The sequence below is a fragment of the Bos indicus genome, chromosome X (assembly GCF_029378745.1).
Source record: "Bos indicus isolate NIAB-ARS_2022 breed Sahiwal x Tharparkar chromosome X, NIAB-ARS_B.indTharparkar_mat_pri_1.0, whole genome shotgun sequence".
NCBI lineage: Eukaryota > Metazoa > Chordata > Mammalia > Artiodactyla > Bovidae > Bos > Bos indicus.
Window position 1 is genome coordinate 56,247,813 of NC_091789.1, and position 19,007 is coordinate 56,266,819.

General features: G+C 40.1%; 1 protein-coding gene across 2 annotated transcripts; it reads right to left on the reverse strand.

Moving 5' to 3' along the window:
• Positions 1–8,564: 8,564 nt before the first annotated feature.
• On the reverse strand, positions 8,565–18,568 carry RAB9B (RAB9B, member RAS oncogene family). 2 transcript variants are annotated; one of them, XM_019956467.2, is made up of 3 exons: positions 18,379–18,568; positions 13,652–13,718; positions 8,565–12,064 (listed from the first exon to the last, which is right to left on the reverse strand). In XM_019956467.2, exon 3 carries the CDS (start codon positions 12,020–12,022, stop codon positions 11,417–11,419), a length of 606 nt encoding a protein of 201 aa, XP_019812026.1. In that variant the 5' UTR covers positions 12,023–12,064; positions 13,652–13,718; positions 18,379–18,568; the 3' UTR covers positions 8,565–11,416. The 2 variants fall into 2 exon arrangements, with proteins under 2 accessions (XP_019812026.1, XP_019812027.1); XM_019956468.2 differs by having other exon boundaries at positions 13,625–13,718.
• Between the last annotated feature and the right edge of the window lie 439 nt (positions 18,569–19,007).

Sequence of the window (19,007 nt, forward strand, 5' to 3'; positions counted from 1 at the left end):
GACTTGGGATGCTAACAAAACCCGACAGCTATGATTTCAACAACAATTTTCAGCAGCTTTTGTTTGTTCAGTAAGGCAGACACTGTGGGGAGGCACACCTTCTCAGTAGTTCCTAGGGTTGCTTCCTTGGGAGGAAGAGTAAGGCATGACTGACTCAATATTTCTTCCAGAAAAGAGCTACTTGCTATTTTTTTGACTTCTTCTTCCACTGTCTGAAGACTGAATCTTGCTCTGCTTAAAAACTTACCTTCGTTTCCTTGAAACTTACCTACCGTTCCTTTCTTTGCCCCTCTGGCTTCATTTCCTCCCTGTCTCTATCTCTTCTGCATCTTTCAAACTACATCAGATGAATAAGTTAGGGGGATCTACTGTGTGTCGTGGTCATGTCAGTCATGTCCGATTCTTTGCGACCCCAGGGACTGTAGCCTGCCAGACTCCCGACCAGTAATGCTGAAGAAGCTGAAGTTGAATATTTCTATGAAGACCTACAAGACCTTCTAGAACTAACACCCAAAAAAGATGTCCTTTTCATTATAGGGGACTGAAAGGCAATAGTAGGAAGTCAAGAGATACCTGGAGTAACAGGCAAATTTGGCCTTGAAGTGCAGCATGAAGCAGGGCAAAGGCTAATAGAGTTTTGCAAAGAGACTGCACTAGTCATAGCAAACACCCTCTTCCAACAACACAAGAAAATACTCTACACATGGACATCACCAGATGGTCAACACCAAAATCAGATTGATTATATTCTTTGCAGCCAAAGATGGAGAAGCTCTATATAGTCTGCAAAAACAAGACCAGGAGCTGACTGTGGCTCAGATCATGAACTCCTATTGCCAAATTAAGACTTATATGGAAGAAAGAAGGGAAAACCATTAGACTATTCAGGTATGACCTAAATCAAATCCTTTACAATGATATGGTGGGAGTGACAAATAGACTCAAGGGATTAGATCTGATAGACAAAGAGCCTGAAGAACTATGGACGGGGGTTCGTGACATTGTACACGAAACAGGGATCAAGACCATCCCCAAGAAAAAGAAATGCAAAAAAGCAAAATGGCTGTCTAAGGAAGCCTTACAAATAGCTGTGAAAAGAAAAGAAGCAGAAAGCAAAGGGGAAAAGGAAAGATATACCCATTTGAATGCAGAGTTCCAAAAAATAGGAAGGAGATATAAGAAAGCCTTCTTCAGCGATCAATGCAAAGAAATAGAGGAAAACAACAGAATGGGAAAGACTAGAGATCTCTGCAAGAAAATTAGAGATACCAAGGGAACATTTCATGCAAAGATGGGCTCGATAAAGGACAAAAATGGTACAGACCTACCAGAAGCAGAAGATATTAAGAAGAGGTGGCAGGAATACACAGAAGAACTGTACAAAAAAGATGTTCATGACCCAGATAATCATGATGGTATGATCACTCACCTGGAGACAGACATCCTGGAATGTGAAGGCAAGTCGGCCTTAGGAAGCATCACTACGAACAAAGCTAGTGGAGGTGATGGAATTCCAGTTGAGCTATTTCAAATCCTGAAAGATGATGCTGTGAAAGTGCTGCACTCAATATGCCAGCAAATTTGGAAAACTCAGCAGTGGCCACAGGACTGGAAAAGGTCAGTTTTCGTTCAAATCCCAAAGAAAGGGAATTGCACTCATCTCACATGCTAGTAAAGTAATGCTTAAAATTCTCCAAGCCAGGCTTCAGCAATACGTGAACCATGAACTTCCAGATGTTCAAGCTGGTTTTAGAAAAGGCAGAGGAACCAGAGATCAAATTGCCAACATCTGTTGGATCATGGAAAAAGCAAGAGAGTTCCAGAAAAACATCTATTTCTGCTTTATTGACTATGCCAAAGCCTTTGACTGTGTGGATCACAATAAACTGTGGAAAATTCTGAAAGAGATGGGCATACCAGACCACCTGACCTACCTCTTGAGAAACCCGTATGCAGGTCAGGAAGCAAGAGTTAGAACTGGACATGGAACAACAGACTGGTTCCAAATAGGAAAAGGAACCAGTATGTCAAGGCTGTATGTTGTCACCCTGCTTATTTAACTTATATGCAGAGTACATCATGAGAAATGCTGGGCTGGATGAAACACAAGCTGGAATCAAGATTGCAGGGAGAAATATCAATAACCTCAGATATGCAGATGACATCACCCTTATGGCAGAAAGTGAAGAAGAACTAAAGAGCCTCTTGATGAAGGTGAAAGAGGAGAGTGAAAAAGTTGGCTTAAAGCTCAACATTCAGAAAACTAAGATCATGGCATCCAGTCCCATCACTTCATGGCAAATAGATGGGGAAACAGTGTCAGACTTTATTTTTGGGGGCTCCAAAATCACTGCAGATGATGACTGCAGCCATGAAATTAAAAGACGCTTACTCCTTGGAAGGAAAGTTCTGACCAACCTAGACAGCATATTAAAAAGCAGAGACATTACTCTGCCAACAAAGGTCCATCTAGTCAAGGCTATGGTTTTTCCAGCGGTCATGAATGGATGGGAGAGTTGGACTGTGAAGAAAGCTGAGTGCTGAAGAATTGATGCTTTTGAACTGTGGTGTTGCAGAAGACTCTTGAGAATCCCTTGGACTGCAAGGAGATCCAACCAGTCCATGCTAAAGGAGATCAGTCCTGGGTGTTCATTGGAAGGACTGATGTTGAAGCTGAAACTCCAATACTTTGGCCACCTGATGCAAAGAGCTGACTCATTTGAAAAGAGCCTAATGCTGGGAAAGATTAAGGACAGGAGGAGAAGGGGACGACAGAGAATGAGATGGTTGGATGGCATCAACGACTCGATGGACATGGGTTTGGGTCGACTCTGGGAGTTGGTGATGGACAGGGAGGCCTGGCAGGCCTGGCATGCTATGGTTCATGGGGTCGCAAAGAGTCAGACACGACTGACTGAACAGAACTGAACTAGGAAACTTGTTTGTCTTAAAGAGGGTCTTTACGTCTATTGAATACCACAATCCTTTGCCAATTCTATCAGAAGAACCCATGTTGTGAAGTTTTTAAAAAACCATTTTTAACCTTTGAGCACATTTAAAATTCATTGTAAATACTGCAGTAATAGTCATGAGAAGAGAAAAAAATCTACTCTGGAATGTGTTTCTGTTCTTAATGTGAAATAAATATAGATGGGGGAATTGTTGATTAATATCTTGAAGGAAAGAAAGAATTTCTCATCTACTCTGTGCCAAGAACATTGCTAGGTCCTTGTGAATATTGTTTCTGGTAATCCTCAAAACAACATGGTAAGGAAGACATTTTATTACTACATAAGCTGAAGAAAATGAAGATCAGCAAGTTTACAGGAAGTGGCAGGACTGGGATTTGAATTCAGAAGATTAAAACCTATGTGATTGCAACACTGTGAATATACTAAATGCTACTGAATTTTACACTTTAACATGGTTAATTTTATGTGATTCTTACCTGAAAAGACAAAAACAAATTTAAAATCAGAAAAAAAATGTATATGTTTATAGTTTGTATCAATGTAACTAAATCACAATACGGTCAACTGGAAAATGCTTAGGATTCAGCTCTGACTGGCCAGCTCTGTGACCACGAGCAAGTTATTTCACCACTCCAGGTTCCAGTTTTCCTCATCTATAAAATAAGGAGAAGTTGGACTAGTTGGATGATTTCTAGGCGTCCCTTCAGCTCTTAACAATCCGCAGTCTTGTGTTTCATCTACCACTGAATACTGGTCTTTATTGCCCCCTTGTGGGTGAATGCTGAACTGTCACTGTTTCTGTATTTGTGTAAGATTTCAGAATAATATTCATTTAAATAACAGCAAAAAACACAAATGGAACCAGCCTTTGACATCATGCAGATAAAGAAGTTGAATATTTTTCTATCAATTTTTTGTCATGATGACACAAGATTAGACTCATAATCTCTCTAAACAAAAATAAGTGCATAGTTTTAAATGTGGTCAAGAACAAAGAACAGATCAAGTAGCATTTCTCTCTCCTCCACCACCCTGCTAACCCTTTCAATAATCTTTCAACATTTAAAAAAATATTATAAACAAAATTAAAAAGGAAGAGGTATGGGAGAGGACTGCAGAAAACCAGTAATACAGATATGATGAAAGGTTAATGCATATAATATATATATATATAAAGAGATTCTAGAAACCAATAAGAAACAAAAATGACTGTTCCCCAAATGTTCTAAGGATTAGAATGGGCTGTTCACTCGAGAAAAAATAAAAATAGTCAATAAATACATGAATAACTATTTATTCTCAAAGATTGAAAGAAATGCAAATCAAAACATGAGATAATTTTTCATTCATCAAATTAGGCATATGTGGTTCACAAAGATAATATTCCATGAAAAAATTGAGTGTTTATAAAAATAGGCCTTCTTTTATTTTACTGTTATTGATGTAATTTGGGACAACTTTTCTTCTAGATGACAGTTTGATAATGCATATTAAAAATCATAAAAATATTCATTCTCATTGACCTGGAATTTTACTTATAGGAAATAATAGAAATGTGAATTGATTAATATTAGGGACATGCACTACTACTTTACTTTGTAAAAAGGAGACCATTGGAAAACAACCTAAATGTCTAGCAATAAGTGTCTGAAATATCTTTTTTTTTTTTTTTCAGAAGCAAAGGAAAACTTTATTCTTCAGTCAAAGAATGGAGAGATATAAGCTCCAGGTTTAGAGAACCAACTCTTTCCTGATTACATGTATAATGGCAAATCCTTCAATAGACTATTATGCAAGCATTAAATATAATCCCTAGAAGAATATATAATGACCTAGTGAAAAATGTCATGTTGCTGCTGCTGCTGCTGCTAAGTCGCTTCAGTCGTGTCTGACTCTGTGCGACCCCATAGACGGCAGCCCACCAGGCTCCCCCATCCCTGGGATTCTCCAGGGAAGAACACTGGAGTGGGTTGCCATTTCCCTCTCCTATGCATGAAAGTGAAAGGTGAAAGTGAAGTCGCTCAGTCATGTCCGACCCTCATCGACCCCATGGACTGCAGCCTTCCAGGCTCCTCCATCCATAGGATTTTCCAGGCAAGAGTACTGGAGTGGGGTGCCATTGCCTTCTCTGAGTGAAAAATGTCACGTTAGGTAAGTGAAAAACATTACAATCAGCTTGTGCAGTATGATATCAATTTTCTTTATTACATAAATATATTAAAACACATACATACGCACTAAAAAGTAATATTTAAAAATCTGATTACCTCAGAGTAATAAGATTAAAGGAAACTTTCATTTTCTGTATCTTGATTTTCTGTTTCTTTTTTTCTTTCAGGTTTTTTTGGTTGTTGTTTGTTTTTTACCATGGGTGTGTATGACTTTTGTAATCAGAAAAAAAAAAAAAAAACAAATTTTTAGTGTCAGATGGTGATACTGTTTTCCTGTTGGGAACAAATGAAAAAAGAGACAATTCAAAGGATATACCAACACTCATTCTTCCAACTTTATGCTGAACAATATATTGCAGGACACACCCTTGGCCATGATGTTTCTAAGTCAGCTGGGAACAATGAAAGAGAAGAGAGAAGAGATGAGCCTCCTTCTTGCTTCCTCATGAATGAACCACAGGAAAGCATGATTTATATTTTAACTCTAATCAATAAAGCTAGCATTTCTTTCATCAAGGCGGAGTTTCTCAATTCCTTTTCATCAATTAAGTAAAAAAAACACAGTTTGGCATGTCTGCCTAAAATTCAGGAGTAATGAAATTCGTTACACATTGACCCATAATTCATAAAGTATGAAAAGAATTGACAGATTGCTCAAAAATACACATACTTGCCCTCACAAAACCCACCATTTAAAAGGGCACTTAAATATGGCTGAATCAAAATTCTCTGTGTTGCCTTGGAGAAGACAAACTGATTTATGAAGACACATGGATCACTGTAGCAATTCCTATACAACTAAAGGTGATGATTCCTTCACATCTTGATCTGTGAAGACACTTGTTCTAGCTGGGAAAGCACGAAATAACCATTCACCCCCTTAAAAAAAAAGAAAACCATAATAACTCTCCTACATACATCACCACCTCCATGCGTAAAATAAAAGCTAGATCCTTGCTTACCAGTTTTTGCAAACATACCACTAAGGAGACATTTAATAATTTAATAGCCTTATTTTCATTCTTTATACCTAGTTTCTATCATTATCCTTTCCTTTTCTTAAAGGGAAAGAAGTAAAAATGAGGGCTTTATTGGTGATGTTAAATTGAAGGAACTAAAAAGACAGCCAAAAACAAAAGGTCACTCTGAAAGGTGATGGATATATTAATTAACTTGACTGTGGTGATTATTTCATAGTGTATATGTATATTGAATCATCAATTTGAATACCTTAAGTATATACAACTTTTATTTGTCAATTATACCTCAATAAAGCTGGGAGGAAAGAGAGATCAGATTGTAAAAAAAAATGCACATATATGAATATTTAATCAAAAAATTGTATCACAGGTTACCTGCCCTAAAGATCAAATGTAAGAACAGCGCTCTGTGGTAATGAATCCTATATCTCCATAGCAAAGTGATAAAAAAGTGATATGATTATGTGGATCACAGAGGTTAAGGTACATATATATACATTGCCATTCAGGAGATGGGACTGGAGCCGCTGGTTCAATCTCTGGGTCAGAAAGATCCCCTGGAGTAGGAAATGGCTACCCACTCCAGTATTCTTGCCTAGAGAATTTCACGGACAGAGAAGCTTATGGGCTATAGTCTATGGGGTTGCAAAGAGTCAGACACAACTTAGCTGCTAAACAACAATAGAACTACTTCAGGTAATTCAAATGAAAGTAGAGATGTCACTTCCAGCCTTAAATTACTCGTATTGGTGCTTCAATTTTCCCAGTGTGTTTTAAATATTCAGTTATAGAATTGAGGAGAAATCATCTATTCCACATTTCCTGGAAGAACTATAGCCAAACTATTTCCACAGCGGATAAGAATCTGCCTGCCAATGCAGGGGACATGGGTTCTATCCCTGGTCAGAGAAGATTCCACATGCTGCAGAGCAACTAAGCCCATGTGCTGCAACTTCTGAGCCCATCCTCTAGGGCCCATGAACTGCAACTACTGAGTCTGTGTGTCATAACTATGAAGCTCATGGGCCTAGAGTCTGTGCTCCACAACAAGAGAAGTCACTGTAGTGAGAAACTCACACATCATAAGGAAGAGTAGCCCCCACTTGCCACAGCTGGAGAAGGCTCACGTGCAGCAATGAAGAGCCAGTGTGACCAAAAATAAATAATTAAAAATTAAAACAAAAGAAAACCTGCACAGACAGAAAACTAGTTTTTAAAGTATCAGTTTTGGATGAGCAAATCCTTTATAAGAGCTTAGATATATGACAAGATTCAATGCTTTCTGAATGGTGGTATTGGAGAAGACTCTTGAGAGTCTCTTAGACTGCAAGAAGATCCAACCAGACAATCCTAAAGGAAATCAGTTGTCGATATTCATTGGAGGGATTGATGTTGAAGCTGAAACTCCAATACTTTGGCCACCTGATGCGAAGAACTGACTCATTGGAAAAGACTCTGATGCTGGGAAAGATTGAAGGTGGGAGGAGAAGGGGACGACAGAAGATAAGATGATGGGATGGCATCACTAATGTGATGGACATGAGTTTGAGTAGGCTCTGGGAGTTGGTGATGGACAGGGAAGCCTGGTGTGCTGCAGTCCATGGGGTTGCAAAGAGGTGGACACGACTCAGCAACTGAACTGAACTGAGATCTATGACCTTCTAGCTTAAAAGTGACATTATTCTAGCCCAATCAAAAGGATTTCAGATGCTTGTAGTTGAGCTTGGTCTGATAATTTATTATATAATTTTCCTTAGTGAGGGAAACAGTACATGTGGCAAAAAAAAATCAGTTTGTTTTTCCCTTTGTGATTTTGACTGCTGAGCGTTCCAATAGGCAAAATAGAGGGCGGGAGGGCAGAGGACTAAATCTGTGACAGATGGAATGATGTGGAAATGATGTGCCGTGGAGAGACTTGTGCTGATGTACTGGATATTCAAATCACTCAATCGATGCTAATCCAAGTCTCTTTAAAGTCCAATATGTGAGAGGCAATAGAATATTTAACAAAATTATCCTTTGCTTTCAGATTTGTTTTGTCTATATTTTCATATTTTCCTAAGATCTGGACAGTAGGCCAGTCAAGAAAATAAAGGGAACGTGTAAGCTCTGTTTCTATTTTGTGATGGCTTACTTTTGTTCTAAATGATGAATAAATAAAGTGGAGAGTCAAGATCCAATTTCTAGTCTCAATACTCTTAATGTATTAAAAACTGGCATAAAATAAAAGGAAATTTCCCATCTTAATCTTTCGAGTTTGCTTCCCAATCAGTAGAACAGTGTCTGTCTGATCAATAGGTAGTGGCTGCTTGAAGTACCACGTGAAAAAATGATCCAGGGCCACATGTAGGACAGTCTGAAAGAGTGACTTGATAGATGAATATGTGCTGTCACACTCACCAGTTGCTTGAAAAGGGAAAGGGAAAAAAGAAGCACACACATTGTATACTGGTTATTCAAAATGCACTTTTTATTCACTTTAACACAGACGATTTTTTTTGTACAGTTGAAACAAAATATCTGATACACAATTTTGAGTTTTTAGCAGCACCTGCAACAAGAGGATTGTGGAATACCTCAGGGTACAATAGAGATGGCTGAGGCAGGCACAAATTAACCTGAAATTCATCAGTTCACTGAAGATATATGAAAACTGAGGCCCCCTGAATGTTAGCCCAATACATGAAAATAAATTAAGAGATATTCTGTATGATGTTTTAACGGACCGTTGAAAACAGTATAGTTTCAATTAGAAACATCTTGTTCCAAAAAATCCAGTGTTCATGAAAAAAACACCTACTGAAAATATTGCACTGCACATTCTAGAGTACACAATTTTCTATATGCACAGTTCCTGGTACTCACAGATTTCAGCCTTTGGTGTTTTTTATTTTTATTTTTTTTAATCTTAACCAAACGCTATGTCAGCACCCCACTAAGTATTACTCACCAAAATGCCACCACTTTTTGTCACTTAATATTAAGTGTTTTTGTTAATATATTATGTAGTGATTTGGTAGGAAAAAACTGGTATGGCTAAGAGAAAAGGGGCTTCAACTGACCTGCCAATAAAATTAACACTTGTCTTGGATGGACAGGAGGCCTATGAATGGGATACCCAAGTAGTTTTTATTTTTTTGCTTAGATGATCACGTGCCATTCTCATAGTGACAAGTACTTTTGTGAGTGGATGGAGGTCTTTATGAAGGCCTGAGATCTACAAGTAGAAACTATTATAAGCTGAGTGCAAGTAGAAAGAGAAGGCCTCAGGTCTCATGCACTGAAAAACAATTAGCAATTAACAGTTCTGATGTACAGATTTTCACTCTAACATGATTGTAGCAAAATGATCATAGTACTTGGAAACCAGTGTGGCTGGCTATAGGCATAGGCAGGATAGGGACCAATACTTAAGAGCTGTGGGGTCCCAGTTCTGGCTTCGACTTCTGGCATCAAAGTTAGTTAGACAATGGGGTCAGGACCATATTTATATTGGAAATACTGAGTATGACTGGATTAAAATATCATCTTCCACTTATCAATGTTGCCAAAAAGTCCCAGAGCTCTTAAAGCACATAAGGTCCCACTTGTAAGGCTGATTCCATATGTGGCTACATTGGAGAGTTCTAGGCTATATTCCTGTGAAAGCTCCGGCCCCCTTCCCGACCTAGGTCTTTTTTGCGGTCATTTTTAACTGTCCCTCACTACCTTGGGTCACTATTTTATCATTGATGTTGTAAAAGTACAGATTAAAAGCTATGCAGGACAAATAAATCAACTGACAAGAACTAGACTGCATATTTATAATAAAGTATATAGCTGGCAGTCATGGTAATCAAACTCTGACAAACTGTTTTTGTATTTTAATATGGTATCCTCAGGATGTTTATATTGGGCATGTAATGATTACTTGGAGTTCAAGAATTTTTCCTGACATAGTGCAAAAGCAAAAGAAAGAGCTATGTAGTTGCTGTTAAAGGCTGATCCCAGAATAGTCCGAGAAATTTTAAAGTCCCTTTCCATAGTCGTAGCTGTTGTCTTAAGATATATCTAACTATAACATGGCACTTAAATGTAGTTTGTAGCTCATAGATTCCTAGAACTTAGAGCTGAAAGAGACCTTAAACCAAACATCTAGCCAGTAAAGAAATTCTTTTTATGGTATTTTAACAGATGGTCATCTAGCATCTTGAATATTTTCACTGGAAGAGGGTTCACTATTAAGGCAGACCATTCCACTACTGGACAACTCTAATTATGAGTTCATTCTAATGCTGGGTTAAAGCATGTTCTCTTGTTACTTTCAACATCCTAGTTTGGCCAGCTGAACATGCAGTGCAACATACAATAAATCAGTTCCTTCTTCTACAATAAATATTCGAGTTAAGGTACCTTATGAGAAAAGCCCAGTATCCTCGAATCTGTTCTGAAGGCTTCTCTGAGAGCACAGTATGGTAGACCAAAGGACCATCACAATTATGAGCAGAGTGCACTGGATTCAAAGCCGTATACTAAGCAGCATTGCTAGATAAGAGGTTGTCAGAGAAGCAACACCCCTGTGCAGCGGAAATAAAATCAGACCAGCCATCTATTTGCAAGGGTGGTTGGCATAATGAAGCATAATCCATTCACAAGGACCCTGTTACTTCAAATACAATGAGTGTAATAAATTTCCAGAGTCATTAGTGTATCTCTTATCGAGATGGCATTTTTTTAAAGCTCAGATGGGAGCAAACCATACACAAGTGTTTAAATGAGGCAGTGTACATCATTATATTTTGCACTCTTAATCTTTACCACCTCTTTATAATTCATTCAAGCTTAGGACATCCTAGTTTGCATTATTGTGTTTATTGTAGTACATCTCAGAGTCTTATTTTTTTTCCCCTTTGGCAGACATGTCAGAAACTGCTTGGCAAGTGTCAATGGTGACATTTGTTAGTTGATTAATGGAACGCTTTAAGGGATAGCTGTAGCTCTTTAACTCCTTCATGCGGCTGGTTCTAAGATTAAACTGTGATTTGAAAAATATTTAAATCTGTCAGGACTAAAGTTTTCTGAAATGTCCTGATACACACAAGAAGGAAATAGCAGAAATTACACAAAATACAGTTGGCTTGATAAAGCTTTTTTTTCTTTAAATCACTCTACAACTTCAACTTGAAAGGCTCTGGTTCACATCAGAAACTTATCTCTTATCCTTTTGTATGTGTGTGCACTAATAGAGGGGCACAGTGAATCTCACACTACTGACTGATCAATTTGGGGCACATTTTAAAACAGCTTCCTACTTTTAACAGCATGAAGATCCTGCTTTGGAACCACTGTTCAAGTCAATAGTGTGACCTAACATGCAATGCTCCAGTTGTTCCTCTACAGCCAACACCTGTCTGACAGCTTCTTCAAAGGCCACTGTCACATTAGTATCATCTTTGGCACTTGTTTCTAGATAAGGGTAATCTCCATTCTCCATGCACCAGGACTGCGCCTCCTCAGTAGTCACTTGCCTATCCTCTTTGTCTACTTTGTTCCCCAGAACTACAAAGGGGAAGTGCTCAGGGTCTTTCACATCTGCGTAGTAGATGAATTCTTTCTGCCAATTACCCAGGTTCTCAAAGCTCTGCCGGTCATCCACGCTGAAGGTCAAGAGGCAGCAGTCTGCTCCCCTGTAGAAGGGTGTCCTAAGGCTCTTGAAACGTTCCTGCCCTGCAGTGTCCCAGATCTGGAGAGTTACAAAACGTCCATCTACCTCCAAATCTCGATTTAAGAACTCTACCCCTATGGTGTGAAAAGCCTGGGAGTCAAATTTATTGGTTACATAACGGTTCATGAGTGAGCTTTTCCCAACTCCACCGTCACCCAAGAGAATGACCTTTAAGAGCAGGGATTTCCCACTCATTGTTGCAGCACCAGATGGAGAAGAGTTTATAACCAAGAGATCCTGAAAATAAAAGAAAAAGTAGGAGGGAAAACAGTTAAACCTGAAACTGAAATCAACTTCATAGTAAATCAATTTCTTCTGAATTATGAGGCCTTCTTATTTACCTTTTCTCTTATTTCATGTTCATTAAATGATATAGTATAGCAGAAGGAATAAAATTCTTTTTTGTATAAGGGAGAAAATAGGTCTTGTTTTTCTGAAGTCTCTTGCCTGTGTCAGGAAAAATGGCTGAATGCCATGGATAAATGGACTAGCAGATGGTGCTATAATCTGGTTCAGTTCTGACCCTATTCTAGGGAGAAACCCTAAAACAGGAATGCTACTCAAATGTGTAACATCTTAGCTTCTGGTTTGGACAATTCCAAACAAGAGGCAAAGAGTATGAAATTGATTAGAGGGGTCTGAAGTCTGTTCCTGACGGACCCAAGAACAACTGAGGAGAGAAAGCTGTGTAGGCTGGAATCTTGATTTTGTTAGTAGAGGTTTTGGTTAGGATTACATTGGACCCCAGAACTTGGGAAAGAGAAAAAGACTAGCTTTCTTCAGGAATTTGCCCCATTATATTAATACTTGCATTGTTATGGATACCCTCACAAGTAAAGGATCTTCCATAATCTTTTCTTCATGGAACAATGGTACTCAAGTTGATGATTGTAGACTGATATTATTATAAACAGCTATCATTAAGGAAGAGAATCTTGGATAGCTTATTAAATTCTGGATTTAGGTTCTAATTCCATAATGACACCAATGAAAACATACTGTAAACTCTAAACAGCTAATGATTATACAGTATCTTTATTGTTACCTCCACATGTCTATACATGGACTATCTAGAACACATCTTAAAAAGATCAAATGTTTACTGAACATTTGTACTAGAGTCTGTCAGGTTCTTTCAAATTAGGTCCATTGTGGAAACTCAACAATGATGATGTTTGCTGCTGCTGCTGCTGCTAAGTCGCTTCAGTCGTGTCCGACTCTGTGCGACCCCATAGACGGCAGCCCACCCACCAGGCTCCCCCGTCCCTGGGATTCTCCAGGAAGAACACTGGAGTGGGTTGCCATTTCCTTCTCCAGTGCATGAAAGTGAAAAGTGAAGTCGCTCAGTCGTGTCCGACTCTTAGCGACCCCATGGACTGCAGCCTACCAGGCTCCTCCGTCCATGGGATTTTCCAGGCAAGAGTACTGGAGTGGGGTGCCATCACCTTCTCCGTGACGATGTTTATTGGGTGTTATTTATAAAGGTGACCCAAATAGATGAAAACTAATCACTCCTCAAAAGAGCACTTGTTATATCTCATATTTACACTTAGGTGATGATAATATTGCATATATATACTGCATACAGAATTTGTAGTGACAAATAAAATAATTAGCGTACAAAAAATTTTGAAATAACACTAAGAAATGAACACATGCAAAGGAGCACACACATTTGAAATGTAACTTGAAAACCTCAGTAGTCCTTAGAGTTATGTTGTTTTGTAGGTGTACTATGTATTTTTCTAAATATTCATTTTAAGAGATCCAATAAAAACATATAAAACAGATACCTACCCAATTGAGAATAAAATGTAAACCTACCCAGTTGGGTCTTTGTCACAATTTTAGTCTTTTTCTTGTTGTTGTTATATTCTCTCTTTTTATGATTCTAAAAAACAGATTGGGAAACATTATTTTTAAAAATTTATTTAAAAATAAGTTACGGCTATCTATATAGAAATACACTCAAGTCAGGAAAAAGATCAATCTCAATTTACCTACAGAGGATGTTTTTCACAAATATATTTAAGAGTTCAAATGGCTAAAAATGTCTATCATGGACAAAATAATTTTATTGGATGAACATTAACTCTGTCCTAACTTGAATGTACTTTATATGGACTGCAAGGAGATCAAACCATTCAATCCTAAAGGATATCAATCCTAAACATTCATTGGAAGGACTGATGCTGAAGCTCCAATGCTTTGGCTACCTGAATCGAAGAGCCGACTCATTAGGAAAGACCCTGATGCTGGGAAAAATTGAGGGCAGGAGGAGAAGGGGACAACAGAAGACAAAACAATTGGATGGCATCACTGGTTCAGTGGACATGAGTTTGAGCAAGCCGTGGGAGATGGTGAGGGACAGAGAAGCCAGGTGTGCTGCAGTCCATGGGGTCGCAAGGAGTTGGACATGGCTGAACGACTGAACAACAACCAAAACTGTTTTACATTGTCTCTCTATTGAACTCTCCACTCAAAGTAAAAGTAAATCAAAGAAAGTAGATGATATTAAGGAAAGGGAAAGTACAGAGGAGTTTAAGATATGTTGAAATTCTAAGTCAGACATGAAACTCCTTCCCTTTGTACCTACCAATGTGCCGATCTCCAAGAAAGTGATTAATGTACTCATCAATCTGCCTGGAGGGTATCTCTGCAATTGATTCCAGAAGATGAGAGAGGAAAAAAATATGTTTGGGGACTCCTTGTTTACCATATGTAGTCTTGGCTAATTTACTAAATTTTGGTTGTCTTAAACACAGGTTTTAGCATTTAACTGGCTTTATTAAATTCAAATACAACTTCATTTAAAATTATAATTAATTAGGGCAAACATCTTATTTCAGCAACATCAAGAGTACTGATCTAAAAAGAAAAAAACAGTTCCTAGTTTGTTGAGTGTTCTAACTGAGGAATTAAGAAGCTTTTAAGAGATCTCCATTGCTTAGCAACCTCATGCTAATTTTTATATTGGTCTGTAGGATAACTTTACAGAGCAGAACTCTGGAACTCTCACTTGAAGGAAGTACTTAGGCACAATACTGACAGTATTAAGGGCCCATGCCAAGTGAGCATCCTTAAGTTCCTAGCAAACAGGTGTTCACATCATTAAACAACTCACTAACTCTACATTTCCGGCTGCTGCAGATAAACTCAAATGACGGGTCAAGGACTGAGTGAATATGGAAACCGAACACTCAGCTCCAGGAATAATGATGAAGTATTAATAACTATCTGAGATAGTGCTGCAATTGCTTGTGCATCCCCTATTTGGTTGTTTGCACACATAACTTCTGGGTGCATAGGCTCTACAGCAGGGAAGAGCAACGTGGTTCAGTGTCAAGTGCACCAGGCTGGTAGCAATCAGGACACAAGAGTCTTCATCACTACTTTCCTACTCATTTCTTTTATGAACTTGGGCAGGTCACTTAATCTTGCTGTGTTCCTTCCTATATAAAAAGAGAACTGATAATACCTATCCTACTTAACTCACAGGATTTGGGAGGAAATGAATAGCTTAAGAAATTTGCAAAGATTTGTAAGCATTTATTGAAATTTTTGGCTTGAGGTTTTCATTCCTCTTGCTCTTCACCTCCTTTCATTCATTGGTGGGGGCCTTGTGACTCCATATTATCTCTTCTCAGAAAGGGCCTGCCAGTGGGAGGATAACACTCCTTCCTTTTCTCTTTCTTCCATATCTGAGAATGTCCTGTTCCCCAAAAGTTTTGATTATCTGCATATACCACAGAATCTTAGCACTGGAGGGACCTTACGGGTCTTCTGGCCCAATACTGCAACTGATGCTTGAGAAAACATTTGAGTGCCTGTTGTGTGCTCTGTTCTTACTAAGGTGATCCTCCACTTTCCTCTGTTGTCTCCAACTCCCCTTTATTTGCTGGAGGTAAAAATGAATACAGTTTAGGCTTATCTCCTTGCCTTCAGTCACTAAGTCCTGCTCATTTTTCCTTGTGATATCCTTTTTCAGTCTTTTACTACTATCTTCATTTTGGTCCACATCTCTTTGTATCTAATCTATTGTGAAAGCTTCTTAGCTCTTGTCTCCCTGCCTCTAGATTCTCCTTACCTAATCCATATACTTTGCAAAGCTTCCATCACTTGAGCACCAACTGGGTGTAGACCCTGTTGGAAATCAAACATGTTTGAGGCAAGGTCTTAACCTCAAGGAGTTTATAATTTGACATATAAGCTTCAGACCTCCTAGTTGACAGTTGAAATAATATTATACTGCCTTATATTGTTAAAAAATCTTTTTTTCCTGCACAACCAAATTCTAAATTTCTGGATCCTAGGGCCCTTGTTTGTATATGTCTTTGAAGTCCCTTTATGTGGCAGCAGAGGGATAATGGATAAGTATGTGTTTATTATTTAGGTAAATACCCCCAGAACTAATGCCTCTGAATTGATGCAAAGATACAATAGATTCACAGTTCTGTAAGACATCCAAATATTATTAGTTATAAGGTGACTAAAGAGCAGAAGTCATGGACTTACCTGGATCACTTTCTAGATGAGACTTAACAGGAATTCCACCTGTTGAAAGTCAGTGGAAATGCTCCAGTTTTCCTCCCTCTCCCCTCACATTTCAAATATATAAATTTCTCAATTTTCAACAAAAACAAGAGCAGAATAATTATCCCCACTTTATGTTTTCAGAGGGTGCTGGCATCATCATCATCATTTGAGTGTGATACCCTTTAGTACATACTTTAAAAGAACTAGCACAGCGTAAAAGTAAATCAAATGATTTTTTTCTTCAGGATATGCCACATATCCTTCAAAGGAGGTAGCATTAAGTAGGCAAGGAAATTCTTGGATAACCCTGAGTGCATTTAGTAGGAAAGTCAAATCCCTTATACATCCCTTAAGGGTCCCTTATTAGTTTAGGATTTGGACTAAAATGTTTATTCTAATTTTGGCCCTATTCAGAGAAAGATCTGCCTTTAAATGACTCAGACATCCCAGAGATACCATTCCCTACTTCACCTACTTCACTCCCCAAAACAGATTAACAAATATTCTCTAAGGATAGTTTATTCACTTTTTTTCCTCCAAATAGGGTCTCAGTCTTGGACAGTAAGGTGAATTAGGAATTGACATGTGATACTCCCTAGCTTTCTTTGTTCTCCCCCTCTTTTGTTACCTTCTGAACCTGTTGTACCTGCACCCATACAGGCTTATTACAATTATTGTATTTAGTTGAGGATGCTTGTGGGTGGGGATGGAGGTGTGTGAGGAGGCAGGACAATGGTAAGAAAGAGGTGAACCTTTGAAAACAGTACATTTCAGTGTGATGATGGAGAGAAAAATAGAAAAGTAAATTGGAAACATCAGTTTGGCTGCCATGAGTAGGATGATGCTCATATCCATAATGCAGATTGTTTGGGAGCAAGTTTTGAGAGAGATGTGTACCACAGGGCTGAAGGTAGGAGGAAGAGAAGCTGAGGAGGGCTAGGCAGTGGGTGAGAGTGGCTGTGGTAGCAATCTGCACGAGGGGGAGGAGCCATAGTTAGAGCTGTGGGGAATGCCCACCTCATGGTGACACATCGGTTGAGACTATTCAACTCACTGTGGATTCCTGGCACAATATTTGGAAATACTACACTGGCGAATTGAGTGGGGCTTTCCTTAATCTACATAAAAATCAATGCAAATAGGAAATGACTGGATCTTTGAGACCCTCTTCTTGAAATGGTATAGATTGTTTCCAATACAACCTGATGCTTGGGGTTGGGAATGGGGGATGGTTCCGCAGCAGGGAAACCCTCTGACGCACTGGATTCATTTGGCAGAGCTAACCAAGTTATCAGCTACATCCATACTCTGAGTCCAAATGCCACAGCTGTCATTGCCACTGAAAAGCTATTTTTACATTTATGCCCATATGTATATCTTACATGCAACTAGAAGGGTCCAAGGTGGAATTTCACCTCTAACCTCTCCTCACAACGACGGCTCTGGGGGCTATGAGCCCGAAGGCAAACTAGAAAGCAATTTGGCACTGTCCCCAGGCCACTTCTTCCTGAGTAGACAGCCTGGAGAAGAATAGGTAAGGTCTGGGTGACATTAAGTAAGCAAGGTACAGGGAAAAGAAGCTTCCTTAGGAGGCTGGGAATGCTGGCATCTCCGTGACAGGGGTCCTGTTAGCATCGAAGACCCAGAAAGTGAAGATGTCACCCATAGGTCCAACTACCTCGGACCCAGATCGTCTCACTTTATCCCCAGCTCTGAGAAGCCTCAGCTGTGGCGCATGCGCACTGAGCCACACCCGCTCCCCACGGAGCCCTGCGCCTCTGCCCGGCTTTGGCAGCTGCTCTGGATTACTCAGCAACGCCCCCCTCCACCATCACCTACCCCCGCCCCTGCAACTCCGACGCCGGCGGCGCCCAGGCCCCTTTCACAAGGTGCAAGTGCCCCCGGGGATCATCCAGACCTCCCTTTCTCCCTCTGCCCCCAGGGGCCCCATCTCCCCGCCTCCCGGGTCCTCGAGCCGCTCAGCCACTCTCGCTGCACCCTCACCGGCATCTTACCCAACACAATGGGAGCGAGGCGGGAGAGGGCCGCGGGGGCCAGGCCGGTGAGCCCTCCGTGCCGGCAATCCGGTTTCGCGGCGACACCGTCACCGCTCCTGCCGCCTCCTCGTCCTCAACGGGGCGGCAAGTGCAGCTTGGACCTCGGTGGCCTGACAGCTGCCGCTCGCGCCCGCCGCTGCCGCCGCGCAGCGTCTCGCGCCCGCGCCCGCCAGAGGAGGGGGCGGGGCCCGCGCCGCCTCCTATCGCCCCTTTCCCGGCGTGGAGGACCCGGGGTAGCCGCCTCCCGCCGTCGCGGGTAGGGAGCACTCTCTGGCTCGCTCACACTTCTTTCAGGCTCAGTGGCCAACCCTGGTTTCCCTTTGTCCTCCTTCCCTCCCATCGCGGATCAGTAGGCACAGCGACAATGGACCCACAAACATTGCTCTGCCACTTAGCTCATCCATAGCCACAGCCCCATTTCTGGCAATTACCTTCGACCTCCTGCACAACTTGGCGACTAAACCATCACCTACCTCATTTACCCTACCTTCAAACCCACTGCTTTTCTCAAGAGGATAGCACATAAACTTAATTATTCTTGTTTAAAATAATTCAGGGAAATACATAATCACGACACATTACTAGGC

What these genes read in the sequence shown, in the direction of transcription:
- RAB9B (XM_019956467.2), bottom strand. Translation starts at nt 12,022, where the DNA reads ATGAGTGGGAAATCCCTGCTCTTAAAGGTCATTCTCTTGGGTGACGGT.